Source organism: Lissotriton vulgaris, chromosome 1_2, assembly GCF_964263255.1.
Source record: "Lissotriton vulgaris chromosome 1_2, aLisVul1.2, whole genome shotgun sequence".
NCBI classification, from domain to species: domain Eukaryota; kingdom Metazoa; phylum Chordata; class Amphibia; order Caudata; family Salamandridae; genus Lissotriton; species Lissotriton vulgaris.
Genome location: NC_141686.1, coordinates 107154842 through 107178995, shown reverse-complemented (window position 1 = coordinate 107178995; position 24154 = coordinate 107154842). Strand labels below are relative to the sequence as shown.

The 24154-nt window shown below is 44.6% G+C and overlaps 1 protein-coding gene across 4 annotated transcripts in view; it reads left to right on the top strand.

Annotated features, from left to right (window-relative positions):
• The window catches only part of ETV6 (ETS variant transcription factor 6), a 279401-nt gene that overhangs the window by 214838 nt on the left and 40409 nt on the right, over positions 1–24154 (top strand). For all 4 annotated transcript variants that reach the window (XM_086952934.1, XM_086952936.1, XM_086952935.1 and 1 more), the window contains exon 5: positions 1937–2488. In XM_086952934.1, the coding sequence (XP_086809060.1) occupies positions 1937–2488 (552 nt within the window). The remainder of the gene's footprint in view (positions 1–1936; positions 2489–24154) is intronic.

Below are 24154 nucleotides of genomic sequence, written 5' to 3'. Positions count from 1 at the left end.
TTTTCCATTATGAATATTTTTGGGAAATACTAGCATACACCAACACGTTACTAAATGATGCTGCAAAGAAATGGTACCTGAAATTTAGTTCAGCTAAATGTTTTTTTTCCTGCTTTCATCTTTTGGTCAACATTTTATTTTGAAAGCAAAGAATCCTCAATCTTGCTTTCGAGCTTCTGCAACTATTTGCATCAGATCAGAGAGCATTCTGGGAGCATTAGATATAGCCTTATATTGCTAAACCTTGAAAATGTGTGTACACATTTTTATACTGGAACCATTGTCAGTAGTGCAGTCAGAGCTTACAACATTTACGTAGAGCGCTCACCCTAATAATAAAGGCTTTGCATTAATGAACCATAAAAACAAGTTTGAACAGCATTCACATATGGACAAAATATTACCTTAACTGCAGGCAGTGCCCTTCCCTGATTCATAATGTGGCACTGCACACTGGTATCCAAAGGGTTTGTGCTGCTGGGGGCTGGGCCTACTTGTCCCATGGACAAAATCCACATAAAAACTTGTTGCCCTTGACCCCAAACAATATGTCCTGGGCGTCGAGCTATAGGAATTCCACATGCCTGTTGGAAGCTCATAGCAATTATTTTTGAGACCCCGAAGGCGCTTCTTTGTCTAGGCATACATGTGAATCAACTTCCTGTTTACTGGAAAGTAGTTTAAATATCCACCAGGATCCTATGGAGGTTATAATGAATATGAATTTTATTCTTGGCCTATAACAATTTTGCGGTTTCTAAACCGGACTCTTTCAAGAGGAGCACTGTGTTCTTTTTGTGCACGGCATCTACCAATCACCAGTAAGTCATGATGAGAACTTAATTTCTCAGAGATTGAACCATTCTTGGTGAAGATACAGAAATGTGGCAGTGGAGATGATGCTGGTGCAATGAAAGGTGGGATTGGTAGTGCACTGCACAGAAGAAGAGAAGTGAGAGATGGAGGGCCAAGTTTGGTTTGAAGGAACAAAAGCTTTGTCATTACATTGTTTGCGAGATCCAATGGTGAGGATAGGGAATGGTTTTCAGTTCTAGTGGCAGCTTTAAATAAGGCGGAAAATAGTTGATGCAGTGAGAGAGAATTTGTTGCTTACTGAATAAGAGGCATACAAGGACCTTGCACAGGATATGCAGGCTGAGGCTTTGAAGGAAGTTTTAGAAGACTGCCGAAAAAGGGCAAACTTTAATGTCCTTCTTAAGTAGTAAATGAAAGTTGAAGCAATGGACCTCAAGGTATTGGGGAATGGTACAGAACTGGAGCTTTAAAAATCGGAAAAGGCAGTGTTTGAGTGTGTTTTGAGCAGGATTGGTTATAGGGAGAGGGGTGCGAAAGCGGGGAAAAGACTGAATGAAAACAGTAAATTGTATGAGATTTTATTCTCTGGGGAGGTTACGAGCTTTACGGGTCTTAAAAGAGGGTGTCTTTCTTGTTGAACTTGTTTACTTTCTTGTTGACTCGGGATTGTTTCTAACTCCTAGAATTAGGAGGACATCACCCTGCATATCTCACAGTAGACTCTCCAAACTATAAACATTTATACAGACATATACATGAGTAATATAGTCTATATTTACAAGATTTAGAATCAAAATGTCTCAATTGTTTACGCTCATAAAATTATGCAATGATTGAAACGTTCAAATGCTGTTTTTATACCATGTGATAAAGTAAGGTGATTTGATTAATGACATTTTTTTTCTTTCATACTTGAAAGTGTAGTGTACTGTTGTAGTTGATAAGTAAACGATGGATCTGACTATTGCCCTAAACTAAAAGTTATGTCCTTGACGAGACTTAATTTTAAACACAAACTAAGTAGTGGATGTTTCATACCACGCGATTACTTTGGACGTGGGTGTGATATGAGTGCAAATATTGGTGAAATAATGTTTTGTTTTTTTTCATTTATTTACAGATAATTTTTCTCCAAGACTTTCAAGGCCGTCTGCTGATAAAATCCCCAGCAATCCTCCGACCATTGAGCTGCTGCACCGCTCTCGGTCCCCCATAACAAACAATCACCGGCCTTCACCAGATCCTGAGTTACAGCCTCAGAGGTCTCCCATGGACAATACTATCCGGCGCCTCTCGCCAGCAGAGAGACTGTCCAGCGCCCGGTTACACCTGGAAAACAACCACCATTCACAGGAGTCTTACCCGCTTGCTGTCTCCCCCATGGAGAACAGCCACGGCCCACCACCTTTATCGGACCATGGGAAAGTGCCCAGCCCCCGGCAGGAAAACCCTCGAGTGATCCAGCTCATGCCAAGCCCCATCATGCACCCCCTCATCATGAACACGAGGCACCCGGTGGATTTCAAGCACTCTAGGATCTCAGAGGATGGAATGCTCAGGGAAGGGAAACCCATGAATCTCTCCCATCGGGAAGAGTTGGCGTACATGAACCATATCATGGTGTCAGTCTCCCCTCCGGATGACCACTCCTTGCCGATTGGCAGGATAGCAGGTAATGGGGCTTTCTGTAGAACACAATCCAACATATTTGCATTTTCGTTCTTAGGGAATGTGAATGAACGAGCCATCCTGCTGGTCAATGCATTTTCTTTCCTTGCATCTTCATTTCCGTCGGCAGTACTTGTTTTCTTACAGTTCTGGCTTTCTTTTGGGACAGATTTATTCATTAAAAAGTTTTTTATATAGCGCTGATGGACCAAACGGTAGTGGAGTACTTTATATCAAACTGCAGACACATAGGTCAACCAACAAGAGAACATTACTTCAGTAGAGACAAAATACACCTGGACCACAACAAGAGGGGAAACTCTAACAAGCAGGGTATGTGTGTGAGATTGGGGTGTTGTGTAGATAGAAGAATGAACATGAGCTCTGAAACTAAGGATTTGGATCATGCCTGGTGTGCCAAGGAAAGTTTTGAAAAGGCGAAAAAAAAGAAAGAAAAAATGGTCAGTACTGATCTCAAATGTGGAGGGAGGGAGTTCCAGGTGGAAGTGGCCAAGCATTAAAAGAAATATTTCAGAGGTCTGCAATTAAGGATTTTCTAAAAGAAGCACATTCTTGCTTCTGGAAAGCGCAGATCACCTGAAATGTTGAGGAGATTGTCAGGATAGCGCAGTCTGGTATTGTGGAGGCCATTGTTCGTAAGACAGCAGATCTTAAACCTTATCCGAGCCCCTCAGGGTAATCCTGCAAAAATGGAATGATGTGATCATATTTGTGTCTCAGCAATTAAACATAGGGTGGAACGGAGTACAGCCATTAAGAGGGTATTTACTGGGAAGCCGGTTAGGGTGGCATTCCCTGCATCAGTTCTGGAAATATTTAGTGCATGGACTGTTGACTTTAGCTGTTCGTTGGATAGTTGGAACTTAATTATTTTTAATTGGCTTAGATGAAAATTTGCAGTCAGCACTAGTTTGTTCACTTGTTATTGCATAGATAGGGTGGTGTTGATCCAAACCCTAGTGATTTGACAGAAGCTGATGGAGATGGTAATTCCAATATTTACTAGTTCTGCAGAAAGACTATGGTGTATCTTCTTAGTTTTTGGGGACATAAGTAAAAGCTATGTCTTCTGTGGAATAAATTGTAGGCAATTGTCTGATATCCATTAATGTAATTTCTTCATACCTCTCTGAAGTGGGAGATGATCGTAGATGGAGAACTTCTTTATACATAATATAGTTCAGTGTTGTCCACGTATTGAAGGAAATTAATTCCAGTGCTTTCCAAAAGCGGACTCAGCGGTTCAATATAAAACTTCAGGACGGCTGGGGAAAGGGTCGAGCCTTAGTCGGGCCGGCCTTAGCACTGGTGTCGCCCGGTGCGACAGTCTTTTTTTTATGTGCCCCCTCCCCTGATGACTTCTCCACGGATTACCTCATTGCCACCCTCCAACAGTGCCCGATAATCTCCCAATAGTCCCTCTCTCAGATGAAATTAATTTGCTTTATAGCCCTACTCATACCAGTATAGGGTGTCACAGCACTTTACATCACACACACATTATAACGAAACAATGAATCGTCTGTGTGTAAATCAGCCTTTAGGAACTGTTATACAGGACCATGAGGATTACAAGGTGTAGGAATCACATCATTCATACTAGTAGGCAGTATATTTTAAGAGTGTCAAGTCTTTAGAAGCACAAGCTCAGGATTTAAAACGTACCACAGACGTTTGGGTTGGCCTTCCTCATAAAAATGTATTTCTACCCAAACTAACCCTTTTTAGCAACATTAGGAAAATGACTGGGTCGAAACATTATGGTCTAACCTATACCATGCAGTTCACATGCATCTCTTTGACAGTTCATAGGTCACTGTTATATTAGGATTATAACGTATTACCTGCAAGTAACAAAAGTATCTCTGTAACAAAAGCAGTAACCCACTGGGCTATACACCTAAAATACATGTTTGTGAACTGCATGGTACTCGTTCTTTGCAGCAGGCATATTAACCCTCTGGGCTACTTTATGGTGAGTCAAAACTGCCACTAGACAAAACGCCATCTCTCTTCAACAGGAACGTTAATCACTAGAGTTATTTTGACACTATTATTGTTGCCTCGAAAACTGCTGGCAGGTGCATTTAAACCCATAGATTATTTCTAAAGACAGTACCCAACCCAGGTTAGCACCAGGTGCGTTTGCACCGGTCGAACCACCCAAAGCCGGTCCTAGCCATAGCAAAGCTGTTCTATAAGTGACATAAAGTTCTGCAGTTTGAGAAATTGGAAGGATCTGACCCAACTTAGACAGTGTCTTTGAACCTCCATCTATAGAAAAATAGCATGCTCAAGTGTGTTAAAGGCCATTAACAAGACCAATAGGCAGGCCTCCCCTTGGTCTAGTATGTGATGGATATCTTCCAGCTCTATTAGCGTTGCTATTTCCATCCTGTAGCCTTGTCTAAAGCCAGATTGTTATGGACAAAAGTGAGGTATTCTAAGCTATATAATTGTTCATATGGAGAGTTACACATTTCCCAATGGTTTTGCCAAGCCAAGGTAGACTAGAAACAGGTCTATAGTTCTCTAGCTGCCCCTGGGCTACATTAGGCTTTGAGGATATGTGTTATCTGGCCCCGTTCCAACCCATTAGCAAAGATTCCTTAAGACACTGATGCATTTACGAATGCAAGCCAGTATTGAGCTAACAGATGGTCTTTATATCGGTCTAATCAAAAACACATGATTATACAATAAATGCTTTTGTGTAATTACATGAACGTTTGGCAGCTGGAGGCGTAATTACATAAAGTGCCAAGCCGTTATTTAGCACTGAAATTAAGTGTGAAATGCGTCCTCATGTAAATTTTTGATGCGGGACATATTTTGCACTTAAAAATATTGCAAGAAAAGCACCACAAACAACTCTTTGCATTTTGTTATTCATGTGTATTTGCTGTAAATCTTACAGTGAATAGTGCATAGTTACTCATAGTGGCATGATAGCACAATTTTGGACATTTCGCGTAACATAGAATCCCCGAAGTTACGGTAATTATGCTGCCATAATTTAAATTTAGGCCAGGCCTAAAACCCGACCAATAGTAATCTTTTTATGCTAGTCCCCAGTGCTATAGACTTACCTACTTAAAGTGGGCACGTGCCATAGTGATTTAGATGAGAACCTGGAGAATACTACTTGGCCATTTGATAATGGTGGCTGCATTCCCCCACCTGTTAAAGCAGGCCATGTATCGTGGTCATTTGGCTCACAAATATGCTGTTTGGCCATCCATTGAGCACAGCTCTGTGCTCCCAACCCTTGTTGTAAGCCGTACAATAATGATCTGACTGATGCTAATCATGTGCTGCTCGCCCATATCTTGAGCATGACTCTCCGCTCTCACCCCTTGAAAGCAGCCCACATTCCATAATGAGTTAGAGTATGCTGGTTGCCAATCAACCTTCGAGTTCTTAGACCTTTACATTTCACTCAGTGACAACAATCGGAAAGACCCCTTAATTTTGCTACTGGGTGTAGCATTGCAGAGATTTTTTTTTTTGATTTTTTTTTTTTAAAACCTTTATTTCTTTTATGCACAATATACAGCTGTCTGCCTACAACCCATCGGGCCGGCTGCTATGACATTCAGCAATATAACATCATACAATGGAGCTCTCATCTTGCATGCGGGTTAAAGACCCGCAGTGTTTCCATGTGCATAACGTAGAATAAAAGATAAGCATAGTAGGTTTCATTTTTAAACTTTTGATGAATTAAACGTACAACATAAAAACCACACAAACACATGGCAAAAATCAATTGCAGGGACTCAAGAGGAGAGGGCAAAGAATCCAATTATCATACAATAATGAAGCACATGTCTCGGGTTGAAGGGTGGCGCGCAGCTCAATAAATACATATTATTACAGACAAACGTCCGGAACGTCAACTAAGGGGACAGTGAAATATCAATGGTGTAGTCCTGTGGGGGGGGGTGCAAATATTCCCACGGTAAGCATTCCATTGGGACCAAATTCTGCCCCATTTCTTAGGTCGGCCCGAGCCACATAGACCATCTTTTCCCTGAACATACACCAGTCCATGTTCTCCTTCCAAGCCGTTATCGTGGGTGGTCTATGGGAACCCCAGAGTTGCGCAATATCCCTCTTGGCAACCATGTTACCAAGAGTCGCCCAAAAAGTCTGGGCCATATTATAGTCCGTCGGTTCCCAAACATTAAGAAGGCATCGTCGGGCCTCAGGCAGTAGAGAGACCCCAGTGACCCTTTCCATAATCGCATGCTCTCTAGACCAGAAGGCAGACACCTCAGGACACTCCCAAATGATATGCAGGAAGGTACCACTCATACCGCTGCCTCGCTTGCATAACCCATCAAGGGAGTAACCCATGCGCACCAGACGCGTAGCAGTCATATATACTCGATGGAGGATCTTCAACTGTACAAAGTGGAGACGGGCAGGTATGGCCACCTCCTTAGGGGAGGAGACGGCCGTTTGCCAATCCTCGTCATCGAGTTCCAAGCCGTCAGCGGTCCACGAAGCCCTAAGTCGCACCAGAAGATCGGCCCTGTTATTGATGAGTTTTTTGTAAATCAGGGATATAGTACTGTCCGGCACATGGCCATCAAGAATGCGATCCTCTAGCGGAGAGGACTGGGGAATCACCGTCCCCGAGGGGAAGACGGAGGTCAAGGCATGCCGCACTTGAAGGTACCTGAAGTGTTCCTTGTCGTCAAGCTCATATTCTATTTTGAGCGCCTCAAAAGTCTTAACACTACCCTTGGACCAAAGATCCTCCACCTTGCTAATACCAATCATGTCCCATTTATCGAATCCTTTCGTTCTCCACAAATTGCCCAGTCTATCAGAATCATACAACGGTGTCACTCGGGTTAACATATCGCTCCATCCCATAGCAGCATTCGCGTCTCGCCACACTCGCACAGCACTTTTCGTAGGACCAGTTAGGGCGCTAAATGGCTCCTTAGAATAAAGTGCCCTGTTAAAATTCCCACCTGACAGGAGATGTGTATCCATCGCAAAGGCGGGAGCAGGACTAGGGGCGTAGGTTACGTGATTAACCGCGCACAGCTGCGAGGCCCAGTAGTAGCGTCTAATGTGAAGGGAGGGCGATGCCACCGGCGTACCACGGCAAAGTGAGTTTTGGTAAGGAGATACGAGCACGCCCGTCCCAAATCAATTGTCTCTGAAGGCTCTCAACCTCACGAAAATACCCGGAAGGTATGGGATCAAAAAAATTCAGAAGTGCATACAGGAACCTAGGGAGCGACATCATCTGAAAGAGGGTCGCACGCCCCAATGGGGAGAAGGGCAAGTGACGCCACCGTGAGACATCAAGTTTAAGCCGCTGGAGAGGAGCATGAAGATTACTGTCGAAACGGACGGAGGAATCCAAGGAGACATGAATCCCCAGGTACTTAAAACCAGTCTCGACCACCTGAATTTGGAATCTACGGGGTAACAGAGGGAGATCCCCGGCCAGAACATAAACACAGGATTTGGTCCAGTTAATAACAAGACCCGAGTTCTTCCTGAAGGAGGTGAGCACATCAAAAAGCACATTAAGAGACTTCCGGGGTGAGGTGAGATAAAGAAGAATGTCATCTGCATATAGCGAGACTCGGTCTTCAAAGTCTGGGGCCCACTGGATGCCCCTGATCGAGGGCTCCCAGCGAAGCCACACGGCTAACGGCTCCAGAGCGAGGGCAAAAAGCAACGGAGACAGCGGACAACCCTGTCGGGTGCCACACCCAAGTGCAAAAGAACCAGACACCCTGCCATTCACCACCACCTGGGCTAGTGGTCGTTCGTAAAGGAGCTTAACCCAGGCAATAAAATTCGAGCCGAAACCAAACTTGGAGAGAGCTGCCCAGAGATAAGGCCATTCGATGGTATCAAAAGCCATGGTGGCATCAAGGGAGGCCAAAATGGCCGATTCAGTCAGAGTTCCGGCTCTCACGAGAACTCCATGAAGTCTCCTGAGGTTAAGGGCGGTGCTTCGATGCGGGATGAAACCGGATTGATCCGGATGGATCAAGTCGCTGATCACCTTAATCAGACGAGTAGCCAGTAATTTGGCCAGTATCTTGGGTTCAGCATTAAGCAGTGAAATGGGTCTGTAGGAAGCACATCGATCACGTGGTTTAACTTCCTTGTGGATGACAACGATAGTGGCCAGGCGCTGATCAAGAGGAAGGAGGCCAGTGTCGAAGGCCTCGAGAAACATATTTCTCAGATATAGCGCCATTTTGTCAGGCCGCAACTTGTAGAGCTCAATAGGCAATCCATTGGGCCCCATGGCCTTACCGGATCGGAGGGCACGAATGGCACCAGCGACCTCATCCACTGTTATGGGCGCATCCATCAAGGCCCTGTCCTCATCAGAGAGGCAGGGTAGTGCGATATCACGCAGGAGCAAACGAGAATCGCACTCATCTCTATCACTCACAGAGGCATAGACTGTCTGAAAGTGGTCTACAAAGCAGTCAACAATCCCAATCGGGTCAGACACACAATCCCCATTCAACTTTTCAATCACCGGAACAACTCGATTCGCTCTCTCAGACTTGTCCAACCACGCAATAAGCTTACTTGCCTTATCACCCACATCATAGAGCCTGCCCAGCTGGTCTCGATTCATAACTTTGTCCGCGTCTGTCACCAGGGCTCTGTAGTCTGCCTGTTTCAAAGCTAGGGAGTGTAAAGTCGCAGGAGTATCATTCCCACCCAATTCACTTTCAAGTACAGTTATTTCATCCTCGAGACGCAATATTTCTTCATGCTTAGCCTTCTTAGTAGCACCAATCAACATCAGTGAATAACCCCGAATAACAGTTTTGAAAGCCTCCCATAGGGAAACCGAAGAGGAAACAGACCCCACATTTTCATCAAAATAGCAATCAATGGCCTTGATCAGCTCAGAGCGTGTCTTGGGGTTTCGCAAGTACCAAGGATTGATAGGAGCAACTCTGCCCTCGCTACCTACCCCAACCGCTACCCTTAGCCACAAGGGGGAATGATCAGAGATGCCCCTGGGGAGGTGACGGACCTCCCGCACAGAAGGAGAGTGGGCCGACGGCATTAGGAAATAATTGATTCTAGAAAGACTGCCGTGGGATCCAGAATGGAACGTAATATTGCAAGTGCGAGGGGTGTAGCTGCCTCCAAACATCCACCAATCCAAAGGTTTCCAGCAGTTCAGAAAGCCACATCTGGGAATTTGGCAAGACTCTGGGGGGGTATCGATCAGAGTTACCAGAGACCACAGAATTAAAATCCCGCCCAAGAATAAGGAGACCATCAGGAAGTCCCAGCAAAATCCGACCGAGGTCAGCATAGGTAGTGGCCTGGAGACCCGGGGGGACGTACACATTAACTATTGAGAACATCTTACCCTCCCACCTCCCCGAAATAGCAGCATATCGACCCCTATCATCAAGTGTTATATCATCTATTTCAAGGGGCAGAGAGGACCTAATCAGTATGCCCACTCCTCTGGAGCCGGAGGTGAATCCAGCATGAGCAACCAGCCTATAACCATGTCTATCCAGGGCCGGCAAGCATTCCCTATCAGATGGGTCTCCTGTAACAAAGCAATGTCAGGGGACTGGCGTCGGAGGAACTGGGAAACAACGCCACGTTTTATCTTATCCCCCAGACCATTAACGTTCCAGGACAGCAACTTCAACTCACCACCCCCCATCCCGGTAAAGGACCGCAACCCTCCCTCCTCGGGGCCCAACTACAGAAGGATAAGAGCAAAGCATACAGTGCCATGTGAAAAAACAAATACAGTAACAAAAAACAAGCCCTCCCCTCACCCCCCAACAAACCCCCGTTACAACACCCCCCACCCTGCACCCCTGCGTACGACTAAAAAGCCACCCCAATTTGCAGTGTGCCTGTCGCCCTCTCATAACTACACTACACAAAGAACCCCGGAGGAGGAAAAGAGTCTACCCACACCCTAACCACCCTCGGGCTCAACCCTAACAATAAAGAAGCAAATGGCATAACTCAGCTGATGAATAGGAACAAGAAACCAGGCGTCGAGAACCACAATGTCACTCCTGGGCCGATGCGCCCCCTTCTGCTCCACCGGGGCGTCTGCTCAGGTCGTCTCTTTTCGGCAGCGAGTCAAGCCAGTCACTGGCGCAGTCTGGTCGATCAAAGAAAAATGTTCGTTCCTCATATTCGATGCGTAGTCGAGCTGGAAACAACATCGCATACTTGAGGCCCAAGTCCCGCAAGCGCCTTTTCACTCCCTGGAACCCCATCCTTTGTCGCTGGACTTGAGGAGTAAAATCCGGGTAGATGTTAACAATACTATTGTCGAACTTCAATGGGCCACGACCACGAGAGGCCTGTAGGATAGCGTCCCTGTCCCGAAAATGGAAAAGCCTTGCAATAATAGGCCTCGGGGGGCTCCTGGTTTAGTCTTCCCACCCGGGAAGCGATGCGCACGTTCAACCGCAAAGAATTTGCTGAGTCCGGCGGGAGCAAGATGGTTGAGGATCAGATCCTCCACAAGAAGGTCAACAGTGGTGTCATCTTAATTTTCCGGAACTCCCACCAAGCGAATGTTGTTCCGCCGGGCCCTATTTTCATATTCGTCCAGTCGTCGGGCCATCAGGTCGTGCGATGATCGCAGGTTACCAATCTCGGACTGTGCGTCCGCCATATCAGTGACGAGACTGGAGGCCTTCAAATCCAAAGCCTTGACCCTCTCATTTGTTTTAGCCAGATCCACTCTGATAAGTGTGACATCAACAGCCACAGTATCGATCTTGGAGACAATAGCCTCATATTGTAGCCCCATATCAGCCTTCATCCCAGTGATGGCACTCATTAGGTCCTGGAGCGAAACCTCCGATGGCGCGGTGGAGTCCGTCCTGGGGTCCGCAAGAGTACGGCAGGCACTGCCGGGGAAACCCTTCGGTTGCGTATAGCGATCCATCACATTAGTCTGGATAGGTCCCCCACGGGTCGGCGTCTTCGTCTTGCGCCTCTCGAACTCAGGTTTGGAAGCCGTATTGGAAGCCGTGCCCCGAAGGGGCCCTCTGGACCTGGTGAAAATGCCCGATGCTATTGAGATACCAAAGCAGAATTTCAGGCCAATACTGTAGAATGTGAGTCGAGGGATGAAGCAAAGGTAGAGGGACATGGCAGGACAACACAGCAGGTCGAAGCTACACCGACTTGGGAGCCGAACCGCTCTTAGAATAGTCTTTCGAGGGGTCGAGGAGAAATCGAAACTGAAAGCGACAATGCAGCCGGCTGGGAGGATGTCCCTAAGGCCGTTGTTGTTGACTTACTCCTCGGCCCACCAAAGCAGCAGAGTCCCCGGTCTCGATCAGGGGCGGGCCAGAAAGATGAAGTTGATGTAAAATTGGTTCCCGACATCCGATTTCGATTCTTGAAAGGATATTGAAGTCAGTAAGAGTAGATCGTCAAAAGCCCATAATAAAATCAGGATATTTTGAGGATAGTTGCAGGAGGGCGGCGCGGGTTCCGGGGGTGCCCTCTGCTTACGCGACCATCTTGGATGCCCGCGTAGCTCCTCCTGTATTGCAGAGAATTGACCCCTGGGAAGTGAATTCAAAGTACCTTTCAGCACGGTAACCACTTCAGACAGGAATAACCTGCATTAGATCGAAAACGGAGATTCTCAAAATCTGCCTTTATTGCCCCAGACCGGTCTGTCCGCGCAAAGTTTTAGAGGCTATAGTTCCTCCATCATAGTGCCCTGATTCTTCTAATCTTGTTTGTGAAAGATTCTTTCTTTCTCAGTACACATACTTAATTTGGGGTGGAAATATTTCTATCCGTATCAAAACAACAATCTAGCTCTAGAGGTGAATCGACGAGTTACCATGTGCTGTGGGCAACAAAGGCGTCTCTGGCCATTTCAGGTTTTAATAAAACTCCACTAATTTACTCTTGGGACCAGAACGCATTCAAGATCCTGAGGCGCACATTTAGAGTGCCTCAATAGCCAACTTCCTGTAGAGTTCTACAGCACAGGCACATAAAATGTCCCCAGGAGACCTCGATTGTCTGACGCCCATTTTTAGATTGAATTCCCTTTCTTCCACCAACTACTTCAGCAGACGAAATAGATGCTGCATCATGGAGGGATCCAAAACTCTGAAAAAGACCACCTAAGCATATCTGGACATTCATCCCCTCCTCGCCTCCGAGAAGGAGTTAGATACTGTTTTCTCCTCCCTTCTCCCTTGTTTGACACATGATTTCTTTTCCTCCACACACCCTCTCCTGTCACTTTAAGATTATTCATTCCAATCCATGACATCCACTTTTCTCTTCCTATATGTTTAGGTTACCCTTATGACCGGACTGTACACTGCTTCCATTGCAGAGAGTACAGGTAACCAAACAAATGCCACTCCGCTTAGTAGAGAAAATACAAATAATAAATGAATGAAACCTATTTTAGACTCCTATGAAAAGCTCTTTATCCTTGTAAGCTGCTGTATCCAACCTTCAGTCGTTTGTGAGTCCTATTCTCTTGGGTGTAAAGGTTGGGAGCCACCCTGTGCTCCTCACGGATGTTTATCTCAGTGTCTTATTAACTTCTGAAGAGCAGGAGTCACAGGTGTACGCGGAACCGGAAGCAAAAGCACCTTTTGTTAGCAATGGCAGTCACCTGAAACTCGAACTGGAAATACTGGTTCTATCTAAAGACATTTCCCTTCCGGGCGCGGCAGGGGCGTTGGCTTCACCTGAAAGTGATTTGTTTTGCTGAGATAAGACCGCAAGCACTGGAGCCCTCAAGCGGATAGGAAAGGACTTTTAGACTTGAGTCAAGCTTAGACTTTACTCCAACTCCTCTGCCCAAGTTGTTGACCATTGCTGGTTAGGCTGCATTCTGTGGCCTAATGCATGGGATTAATTAATGGGTTCTTATCCTAATCTGTCCAGCACTACGGCTTATATTGTCAGGAGGTGGTCGATACTGGGTGACCATTCAAAGAGAGGGCAGTCCCTTGCACGCTGGCCTGTGTCCACACAATCTAGTAAAAGGTAAAGAAATCCACACAATCTAGTAAAAGGTAAATACATTGTCTGCACAGAGAATGGGGAAGAGCAGCTGGTTTCACATTTTGTGTCTGATAAGTGGGAATTGCCCATTGTACCAGACTGCAATTTTAAGTAGCATTAGTGAGCATTTGTATGGTGCACTATACACAATAAATACTTTTTTTTTTTTTTTAAACCTTTATTTAACATTTGCAATCAAATACAGACAAGGGCCTACAACCCCCAGGCCTGGCCGCTAAGCATTTCAGTACGTTATTACAATCCAACTTAAAACCCGCCACCCTGGGGAGCATAGGAACTCCATCCAAAGCGCATCGGTTGCAAAGGCATTTCAATTTGGAAACAGGATAGAAGGTTTTCATTTTACAATAGTAAGTAGAAAGGATCAGGTGTCGTACAGTGTCTCGGATCACAAAGGGGTGCGAGCAAAAGAACAACGTGTCCAAAATAAGCTCGCTATCATGTAAGTCAACGGCGTTAAGACATACAACATCTGGATAAACTAGCACATTATTAATCGTCTACGCCATCATTATTGTCCGCCCCATAGCACCAAAACCTCATAAAAGTCAAGGTACGGATGTAGAAACAAGGATGTAAGAAAGCCGAACCCACTACACTAACCCGGAAAAGTAAAAAGAAGAAAAGACAAGGGAAGAGAAGGAAGAAAAGAGGCCATAGAACAAAAATAAAAACGAACACCCATCCCCACACCCCCCCACCCTGCACCCCTGCTGATGACTACGGCCACCCCCCTCGCAGCGTGCCTGTCGTCCAGTAACCAGAACCCGAAATATAGAAGAAAGGGAAAGAAAGAAAAAAGGCAAAGAACCCCACTCGATGAGGGAAATCGGAGGAGGGCATATTTCTATGGACTCCCGGTCTCCTTCCCCCGTCGGAGCCAGCCCCGCCCCGGACTCCGTTAGGTCAATAAAACAATCCTGTTAAACATAGTGCCACAATGAGAGACCCAGATTAAAATCTCAACCCTGGCCCCGTCGATCAAATTCACTGAAGTCGTCAATTAAGAAAAGCCCTTTCCACAAAATACTGTAAAAGTCTGCAGAACATGAGTATACAGATGAGAAAAGAACGGCAGGTCCCAATGTAGATGGCTGGTACCAATGTTGCCCCTCCCTGCCTTCGCTGCCAAGCTTTACCCCACCCGCCATCTTGAAAGACCGACAGGGGAGGGGAATCGACACGGTCCGATACAGCAAAAGATGGAAAGTAGAAAGTTCCAAATTGGGGACGACATGTAAATGTTCCGAGGTATACACAATCGGGGGCTCCAACGGTTCCATTGGGTGACCAGGCACAGTACAGTCAGGTAGATCCACTACAGTAGGGGCAAACCCTGCTTCCAGCGCCGGGTCAAAATACGTCTCCGAAACATCTATTGAAAAGCGGGCTGGCTGCCGGGTCGCGGGTGTCGAGTCAGGATCCGGTCTCAGGCCTGTGAGTCCATCCGTCACAGACAACAAACTGCAAGCCTGGACTTCAATAGTCCCCTGAAGTGCCATGAGTGCCTCCAGCACCGTTCGCAGTGACGGGCCAGATCGAGCCTGCTCCGCTAGATGCCATTCGTCCTCCAACATGGTGGTCCCCACGGAGAGGCGCCTTCTCCGGGGCAAAGTTAGGCGGAGCAGGAGTAAGCCGTGAGGGACTGACGGTTAGCGAGCAGTAGTACGCAGCGAGGCACCGACCCGGGGGAATCGGCGATGTGAATGCCGAACCGCCGGTCAGGGACCCCCGCGACACAGCACCGTGCGTCACTCGTCACCTCACCTACTGTAGGGCACCAGCCATCAGTTCTGCTACTGATGGTAGCAGAACAATCAAAAAAGTCCGAGTGTTCCAGAGACCGGACCCAACCACATTCAGCAGTCCGTTGTTATTCAACTCGGACCCGGCAGAGCCAGCACTCGAGACCCCGGCTTCCCTGCTGGGTTAGGCCTCAATGCGACAATCAACGTAGCTCCGCTCCACAACGGCGGAGAAACTCCGGGATTGCACCACTGGAATGCGAGTCGGATCACACACACGGATCCGGTGCAGGTAATCAGGATAAGCAACAGGATAATAGAGCAAAGGACGGAGGTCAGCGGAGCCGGGAGACTATGCGGCCATCTTGGTTGGTGTCGTAGCTCCTCCCAATAAATACTTTCTTAGTACATATGACAAGTGTTCCTAATAGCCAACTGTATGGTGCTCATAGTTTCAGCTACTGAGGAATTAGGCAAGCGTGGCCTTTGGGTTATATAAATATCATACATGCATCACATACATCATATAAATCTCAGCAATGGATGCATTACCCACCCAAGCAATCATACCAGCTCATACCAGCTCCTCAGTTTCAAAAGGAAATTTAAAGAAAAAGGGGCTACCTGCTGGCTCTTGTTCAAATGGCTGTGTACATTAATGCTGTATTTCAACTCTTCCTAGTGAGCCACTTCTTTAAAATACTCATTCATTGAAATAAATCAGAGACTTGGTGATGGCCTGGCTAGATTATTGCAACTTTGTTGACACCAGCCTTCCAATAAAACGTATACTGGTAGTGGTTGTTACTTCCAATGAACAAAATAATTCTTACTATGCACATGCCTGGATACAGCTGATAAAATGACTGTTGCATGTCCAACAGAGTGTGCTGAGCTTGTTTGGAGGAGAAATTGATAATCAGGATATGGCTGTTCAATATTGAAAGCAATGTTTTTTCTCCTAAAAAGTGGTAAGAAAATGTCTAACCCACTGAGAAAAAACAACCAATGCAATACATCTCAATCTATATAAAACCAGTTATTCATGCCAGAGCTACAGACATAGGAAAGGATGTACAATATTATCCCAATTCAAATCTGCCAATCAACTTCCCTCTATGCCTCAGAAAAGGGCACAAAGATGGGCTCTTGCAACTAACGGAGCGATCACTTTGTAAAAAAGCCAATAACCTCAGCCTAATCCAGCCCCCTGCTCCTCACCCACAAACCTTATAATGACAGAAAAACCCATGATGTTTAACTGGACGGACACCACGTGAAACACACTCTGATCCACTAAAATTGAGCAAAACAATTTGGAGAAGATCTCTAAACAACATCGCAATCCTGTAACTTTCAGGAGATCTAAAATGCTTGGATAAACACATGCAGTGTCTAACAGAAGCTCTCACCAACTGTTACAATTGCTTAGCTCGTGAACATCCGCAACAGGCTACCCCTCTCTCTAAAATTGGTTAAAGAGGCATACTAATTTTAATTAACCAACGCACTAAAATTAAGTAGATGTAAAGTAAGAAATGTAGAAAATCTGTAAACTATGCTGACAACTGCTGAACCTTTACATGTGCTGAAATTGCAAAGTAAAACATTAAGGGAAAAAAAGCTTGCCATAAAGACCAACTACTTAAAAAAAACTATTTTAGAGCTTCAAACGGATCCAGAGTTCTTTTTTAAACACAGGACTCCAACCTAAACATTTCAAAAGTTCCTTCCACAGCAATATTGTCACCTTCTTCTTGTATAATATCTTTAAAATACAGAGAGATGTAAACTCAAACTGAAATGCAAAAATAAGCCTTCCCATGCATCTCGTGAGGTGAGTGGAGCTTTAAAGCAAATTATCCTTCCATTGGAGATCTAAAAATAGAAAGACAATGAAACAGGCAGCCTCATGACAAGCTCCAAGAATTTGGAAGCAACTCCCAGAGAACTGATGTCTAGTCCCTAATATGCTTTAGTCGTAATTACTAATACTGTTCCTGCACATTATCAATAAATAAGGTGAATGTTTTTTATTGTCTTACTTTTAATGCACTCCTTTGCACTTGCAGCTAGGTCCACAGTATGTAAATGCCATAAATATACCATTAGTACTTGAACAATGTTTCTAAAAAACGCTCACCTAAGATTTTTCTTTCCAATTTCAAAGAGTCTTTACTTTAGCTCTATACAATTCTCAGACTTGTAATATCTAGTTGTAAAAAAGCAGAATCCAAATATGTGTCATGATCTCTTAAGTTAGCATAATTATTGTTGTTAGTCGTTTATTCAAAAGATGGAAATCAGTCAATGCCGCTGTTTTCGCTTCTGAATAGAAAAAGCACTAAATTGGATGAAAAGGGTCGAAACATTTAGTCTTCTTATTCATTTAGTATAGGCCACTCGTCTTTTAAGGCACCGTATGTAGAGATGAGACCTTGTTTTACATCTAAAATAAGACGCCCTCCATCAAAGAGGTGAGCTAGCCTTTAATGAGATTCTGGCCCTGTGGATTTTCCCCAAGACTTACTCTTTAGAGAAATTGGACATGGAGTTACCCTGTAAAGAAAGTCCTGACTTCCAATTTCATGCTTTTGCACATATGTCCAAACTAAAGTCCTGGAGTATACACTAGATGGCAGCGTTATATTTTAGTAGGCATTGGGCACAGCTTTAGAAAAGATTAAAGGCTCAATATTAATTTTGGCGACTGGATCACAAGGCGCTGGTATAACAGAGGAAGCATTGCTGTGCTACTGACAACCTGAAGGGTCGCACATATTTGAAAGGCAACAGTTCTCTAAAGCATGTGGTAAATCATACACCAAAGCTGGTGCAGTCATCAAGTTGGTTTTGCCCTAAATTTGCGTGGCGCTCCATTTCCTCAAGATGCTGTATACTTACGGTTGAGTGAGGAGGAAGAAAGCAAACATAGTGTAAAAGTGATGGCTGAGCCAATCCAGTCTCATGCAGTCAGAGTGAGTTCATACCCACTTTAGTGACCCAAAAACTGCAGTGGGTCTAGCATAACAGGGTTTCTTGCCCCCTGAAAGAAGAGCACATAATTAAGAAGCTATTGGAAAAAGTCAAACTGGGTTTCATTGTTGCTTCATAACAACTTTACCACAGAGGTAATAACCATCATTAGTAATCCATCTCAACATTCTTTATAAAGACTTTTTCGCCATCAGAGATGAGCAAACAAAAAAAAACATAATCCACATTTAAGCCTACCCATGTATTTCTGGGTATCAAAAAACAGACGAGACTACTTTGTGAAGAATGTCTACAAACACATTCATAATGAGTGATCAACAGATCCAGAGACACTCTTTAAATCTCCGAAATTCCTAAAAGCTCAAATCAGCGCAAGTTTTAAGTATGTCCCCTTGTCTGGGTCAGGTGTGAAGCAGGAGAAGTAAACTGTGACGGATCAAATAAAATTCCACTCTATGAATAAAATAAAATCCTAGTTCACGTGCTGTTAATATTGGTAGTAAGGATGGGACTGCATGAAGGTTTGAGGAACCAAAACAATGCATCAGATATCACTTGAATGAAAAAGTCAGTTACATTCAATGAACTTTTCCTAAGTCAAATGGTGGAAAGATAGCAAGACATAGGACCCCTCTGTGAAACGTGTGAGATGGTATGAAAAGCAAGGAAGTGGTTGGTGGGGCTGGTTGAGTCCTTAGAACACGTCTATCAGTAACTTTCTAAAATAACCAGCTACATGTGCAACCAAAAGGATGGATCTGGAGTCTAGAACATATTCCTGAATACTTTCTGTTAGGGTGGGTTCATTAGAGTTAGTACAGTGACAGCCCACACAACTACAGAAGTCCCCAATAGGCTACTGATCCTTGGGGTCACTTCGCCCCCCTTTATGACCACTCCTGTTGGAAGTAGGCATAACCCTGTCTGAGAAAGATGGCTACTTCTGAAAAATCTACCTCAGTTTAGCACGCCTACCTGTCTAGCTAATTTTCCCACCTGTCCAGGTGCCAAAGTGGTTCTGGACAAGTGGGTTGGCTTCCTTTCCTGTGAGGGGGAGCCAGATTCACATTTCAAAGGCAGCAGCTCTTTGAAGTTTGCCAGCCTAGGAAGGCTAATCAGCAGGTCATCCTGTGGGAGGGGGTGTTATACCCTTTTCCCGGATAGGCTTTTGTTCTGGGTCTCCTGACCGCAGAGGCTCTCACCCTAGGAGGTTAGAACAGCGTCTTGGGTGGCAGGCTGGCAGAAACCAAGCAGGGAGCACACCAGAGACTAGTAGGTTTTCAGGGGGCACCTCTAACGTGCTCTCTGGGTGCATGTATTGGTAAATCCATCTCTGGAATCAGTGTGGGTTTATCAATGTGAGATGATTGATACCAAACATCCCTTTCTTCAGTAAAGCCATCATGCAGCTGGGGAACTCGTTTTCACTAGTGTCCAGCACATGTTTTAAAATGGCTTCCCTGGTCACTTGTACTGGAAGTATTAGGACTGACCAGCACAGGGGCATATCTACTCATGCAGATATGCTCTCAAATGTAATAATAAGCACCCTGCCTTTGGGATGTCAGGCCTGCTATTAGGGTGAATTACAAATATTATATGCAATGTTAGGAGATATGACACACGGTGTGACATGTCGTGTTATCACTTTTATCTGCACCAAGATATGCAGCCTGCAATAGCAGCCCTGCATGTGGTTGGTGAGGGGTCCCTGTGGTGGCACAATTTGTGCTGCTGCCCTTAGGGACCCACAGGGCCTAGCTACAAGGGACACCCTTTACTAGGGACTTACAGAGGGTGTTAAAGGTTTTACTAGTTGGGGAAACAATTGTACAGTTTTGAGAAAGAGCTCTGGCAATGGGGGCCTGGTTAACAGAAACCCAGTGCACTCAGTCGAAATCACATCAGTTCCAGGCAAAAAGTCGGGTTGACCATGTCAACTTTACTACCATTCCCATATAAAATCTTTTGGAATGGAACCCTGCTTGTGTTGGGTGTTTGGTTTATATGACCGATACTCCAGGGTGAGATTTCGATTAGCTTTGCAGCTACTGTTTTAAGATTTCTCCCAAAAATGGTCGCTAAGCTGTTATCTATTTGCTGCCTCTTTGATGATAAAACCGTAATCCCTTACATGGAATTTTCAGGTCTTGCCCTTGAAACAGCTTTGGCCTTCTCATCATAGTATGTTTTTCCCCAAAAACTCATTCATGATATACAGTGGGCTTCATCTATTGATATCTTTCATTTATTTCCTTTTCAAAGTTGCAGTTATAAGGTGATGTAACATTCTAACTGCCTGTGATGTATTGCTCTCTCCTTATATAGTAATAATAGTGACATGAGTGGCTGCTAAAATGCTTGGTACCCAAGTGAATATCTTTTTTTAACATACATTTTTCATTGCGGGCATGTGGTAGCCACATTTAGGTGATCACATAGTTATCCTTTTTTTATTTATGTGGATTACATGTGTGATAAATTATTTTTTTTATAAATAAATAACCTTGCACCAGCTTTCCTATGCCAGACCTGTTGACTTTGCTAATGCTTGTTTGGCAAGCTCTCAAGTACCTTGAGGAAGATATTCCTCCATCCATTGTTAATTTCTTTGTTATACAGAACAGAGCCACTGAGTTTTCACTTCTCCTGATAATGAATACCACACCCCTTCGTATTGCTGTTAATCAAGTATTCGGAGCAGAATTATTCTTAAAACAAGTTATTTTACTCAAGCTGAAAAGAACTGTGGTTATTTAAACCTCAATTGGATAAAACACTCTGCTGCAAGACTAGATCTAGTAGGATTCAGTCCCCAATTTGCAAGGAAGGTGTGTCCATGGCCTAGCAGTTGAACGCCCTTGGGAGATGAACCTTCCTCACACCAAACTGACATTGTTTGGTTGAGTTGAACTCCATATCTGGACATTGTAGTCTCATCCAAAAATTACACTACGAGATAGATAAATCTAGTCCGCCCATTAGGGGCCTTTGCATTTCCTGTTCACTTTAGACAAAATCTAGGAACAGCAAAAAGACTTGTAAAGTGGCGTTTCCAATTAACACGCCAGTTTGCGCCACAAAAAGAGGTCACACAAAGACAGTAATTTTTACAGGAGAAAAGGCTCCCACGGAACAAGAAAAGAAATGCAGAGAAGCGTATCCTTCCAGACAGACCGCTTCAAGCCTAAGAAACCTAAAAGCAAAAAGACAGAACCCATACAGAGACATAGGCTACTGTCACACAGGCACCTTGCACAGCCTAGACCCACCTTGACATTCCATAAGTACATAGCACCAGCACTTTAATTATGTCACGGTATAACCCGGCAGCTTTATCTCCACTTTGATGATTGATTGTGTGCAGTTGTTCCAACTTGTATGCATTAGAAGTTCCATCTACTTCAGAGGCAGGCAGCCTTAGGCTTATAGGAAGTTGCTGTATTATCAGTTTTATAGTTAACATTATCAACATTGTAATGTAATATTTTATATTCGCACAAATGTTTACTGATTTTAATTATATCTCTGGTTTTGATTTTCAGTACATCACTGGTTGTTTGGTACTTCGCTTTAATGATTTCAAATTAAATTGAATAAAGCATGTTTTCTACTACTATGTGGAAATGCAAACATATCCTCATTGGTGCAGTGTCATCATCTCTTAACTCCTAGATAAGGGACAGCTCTCCCTGGCTGAGCGAGCTGCTGCAGTACTAATTTACCCATGTCCAGGTGCCCACAGGCTTTTCAGGGCGAGTCAAACCACTCTAGTCCCACTCCCACAAGTACATCCATGCGGCTATGGACACTTCTCCCTCACTCCCAGTTGGGGACTTAGCCGTTCCGTGCAGGTGGTAGTTGAGGACAAAATCGAACACCTTTGCTATGAGGTTGAGCACTCCTTTCAGGAAACATCAGAAAAATTACAGTTCCTCGCCGCTGTTTCCCGCATCCAACGAACGACCTCCGGCGGCAGATCCTTCACCTACCTCACCGCCAAGACCTGAAACACCCTCCCTACCTACATACGGCAGACCCAAGACCTACTCTCCTTCAGAAGACTTCTCAAGACCTGGCACTTCGAGCAGTAGCAGCACCCCCTCGCCCTCCCCTCAGCGCATTGGGACCCTCACGGGTAAGTAGCGTGCTTTACAAGTACTTTGATTGATTGATGTTCAGTTCTAGTACCAGGAAGGCACAGGAAGACGCGTATGTGAAAAGTGGTTCTGGCTCACGCTGATTTTACTCATGGGGCACACCTGCTTGGCAGGTCCTGTTAGTTTGGGACTACTACTCTAGTCCTTTTGAAATGGACGAAGAAATCCATAATCTTTCTACTGTTCTCCCCTGCATCCAGAGGCAGGTCGATCACTAGGTGTCGGGGGCTTCTGCTACAGTTTCACTTCAAGAGTATCGCAGCATTCTGGTGGTACCAGCAGTCAACCTTCCATGGACTGCTTTAGTGAAAGTATCTTATTAGCTATCCCCCTATTTGGAAGAGTTAACACAATGAATGACACCTCAGAACACAAGATGAATTGATATGTGAGATGTCTGGGTGAACCAAGAGTCTTGACTCATCTGGTCCTACTCAAGTGGCAAGCAGAGTGTCCTGGAGTCCTTATTGGTCCTTTGTGATTCAGTACAGTCAACTGGAGCATATTGTACAACCCCAGTGAACCCTTCATTTAGACCTCTTATAGCCACACAAAGAAGTATAACCGATCCCAATCGAGACCTAAACACCTTTATCAATTGTAATGTCTATTTATTTTATTTTGGGACTTTTTTACGTACATGGGCAGTTTTGCATTTTGCAAACTAACTTCAAATCCTGAAATAGGAAGTGTCTTATGGATAGGATTCTTATTGTCTTTTAAAGGATTGGTTTCCCTTTAAATAAATATCTGTTGCCAACATTAGAAATTTGGATCGCGAAAAAATGTAAGGAAATAACAAGATGAGGAAGGTAAGTAAAAGGTATTTGAACACCATTCACACGAAAAACAGGAAAACTTTCTTTATTTGCAGATTTATATAGTGTGAACCGCCTATTGGGCTGCAGAGCGCTTTACATAATAGGAAAAGATAAGACAAGGTACATATTTAGAAGAATTTGTATGAGGTGCGATCTACAGTATAGCAGAGAATAAAACAAGGAGCTTGTTTACACAAATTCTTGAGAGATGTGGTCCAGCGTTCAGTACAATTTGAAGGAAAGAAAATGATCATGTAGTGGAGGTAAGTCCACTGAAAGAAGAGGGTGTTGAAGGGGAGATTGAATATTGAAATCCAGTGGAAATTTAAATTGATGTAGGAGAGCCTTTCACTTCTTGTTTAAAAGCAACGAAGGAAGGGGTGCTCTTGATAGATGGATGAATGGAGTATCAAATTTTGGGAGAGCTTCCCCAAGAAAGCCTGCTTCTGACTTCTAGTTTTTTTTCTTTTCGGAGACAAAACTTGTTTCAGGTCTGAGAGTTTCTGAACTCCTTAGGCAATGGTAGTCTACTGATATGATTGGCTGATCCCTACATGTAAGTCTCTTGGGACAAGAAGTAGCTCCACTGTACTGAAAATCTTAACCACTGACTCCCACTCACTCTTCGCATGTTCCATTGCTATATTCTTAGGTTGGATATGGGCTATAAGAAGCCAGAAGCTACTGGCTCTATTTCCAAGAGCATCCAATGATCATTGATCCATTTTTTGTCCGTGTCCCCTTGGACTAGTGTGGTGTTTTGTACTGAGGCCCTGATAGTCTTTGGCCTTCCTTCGACTTCAGGCCCAAACCTTCCAAAAGGCTTTTAACACACATATACCATTTTCTATAG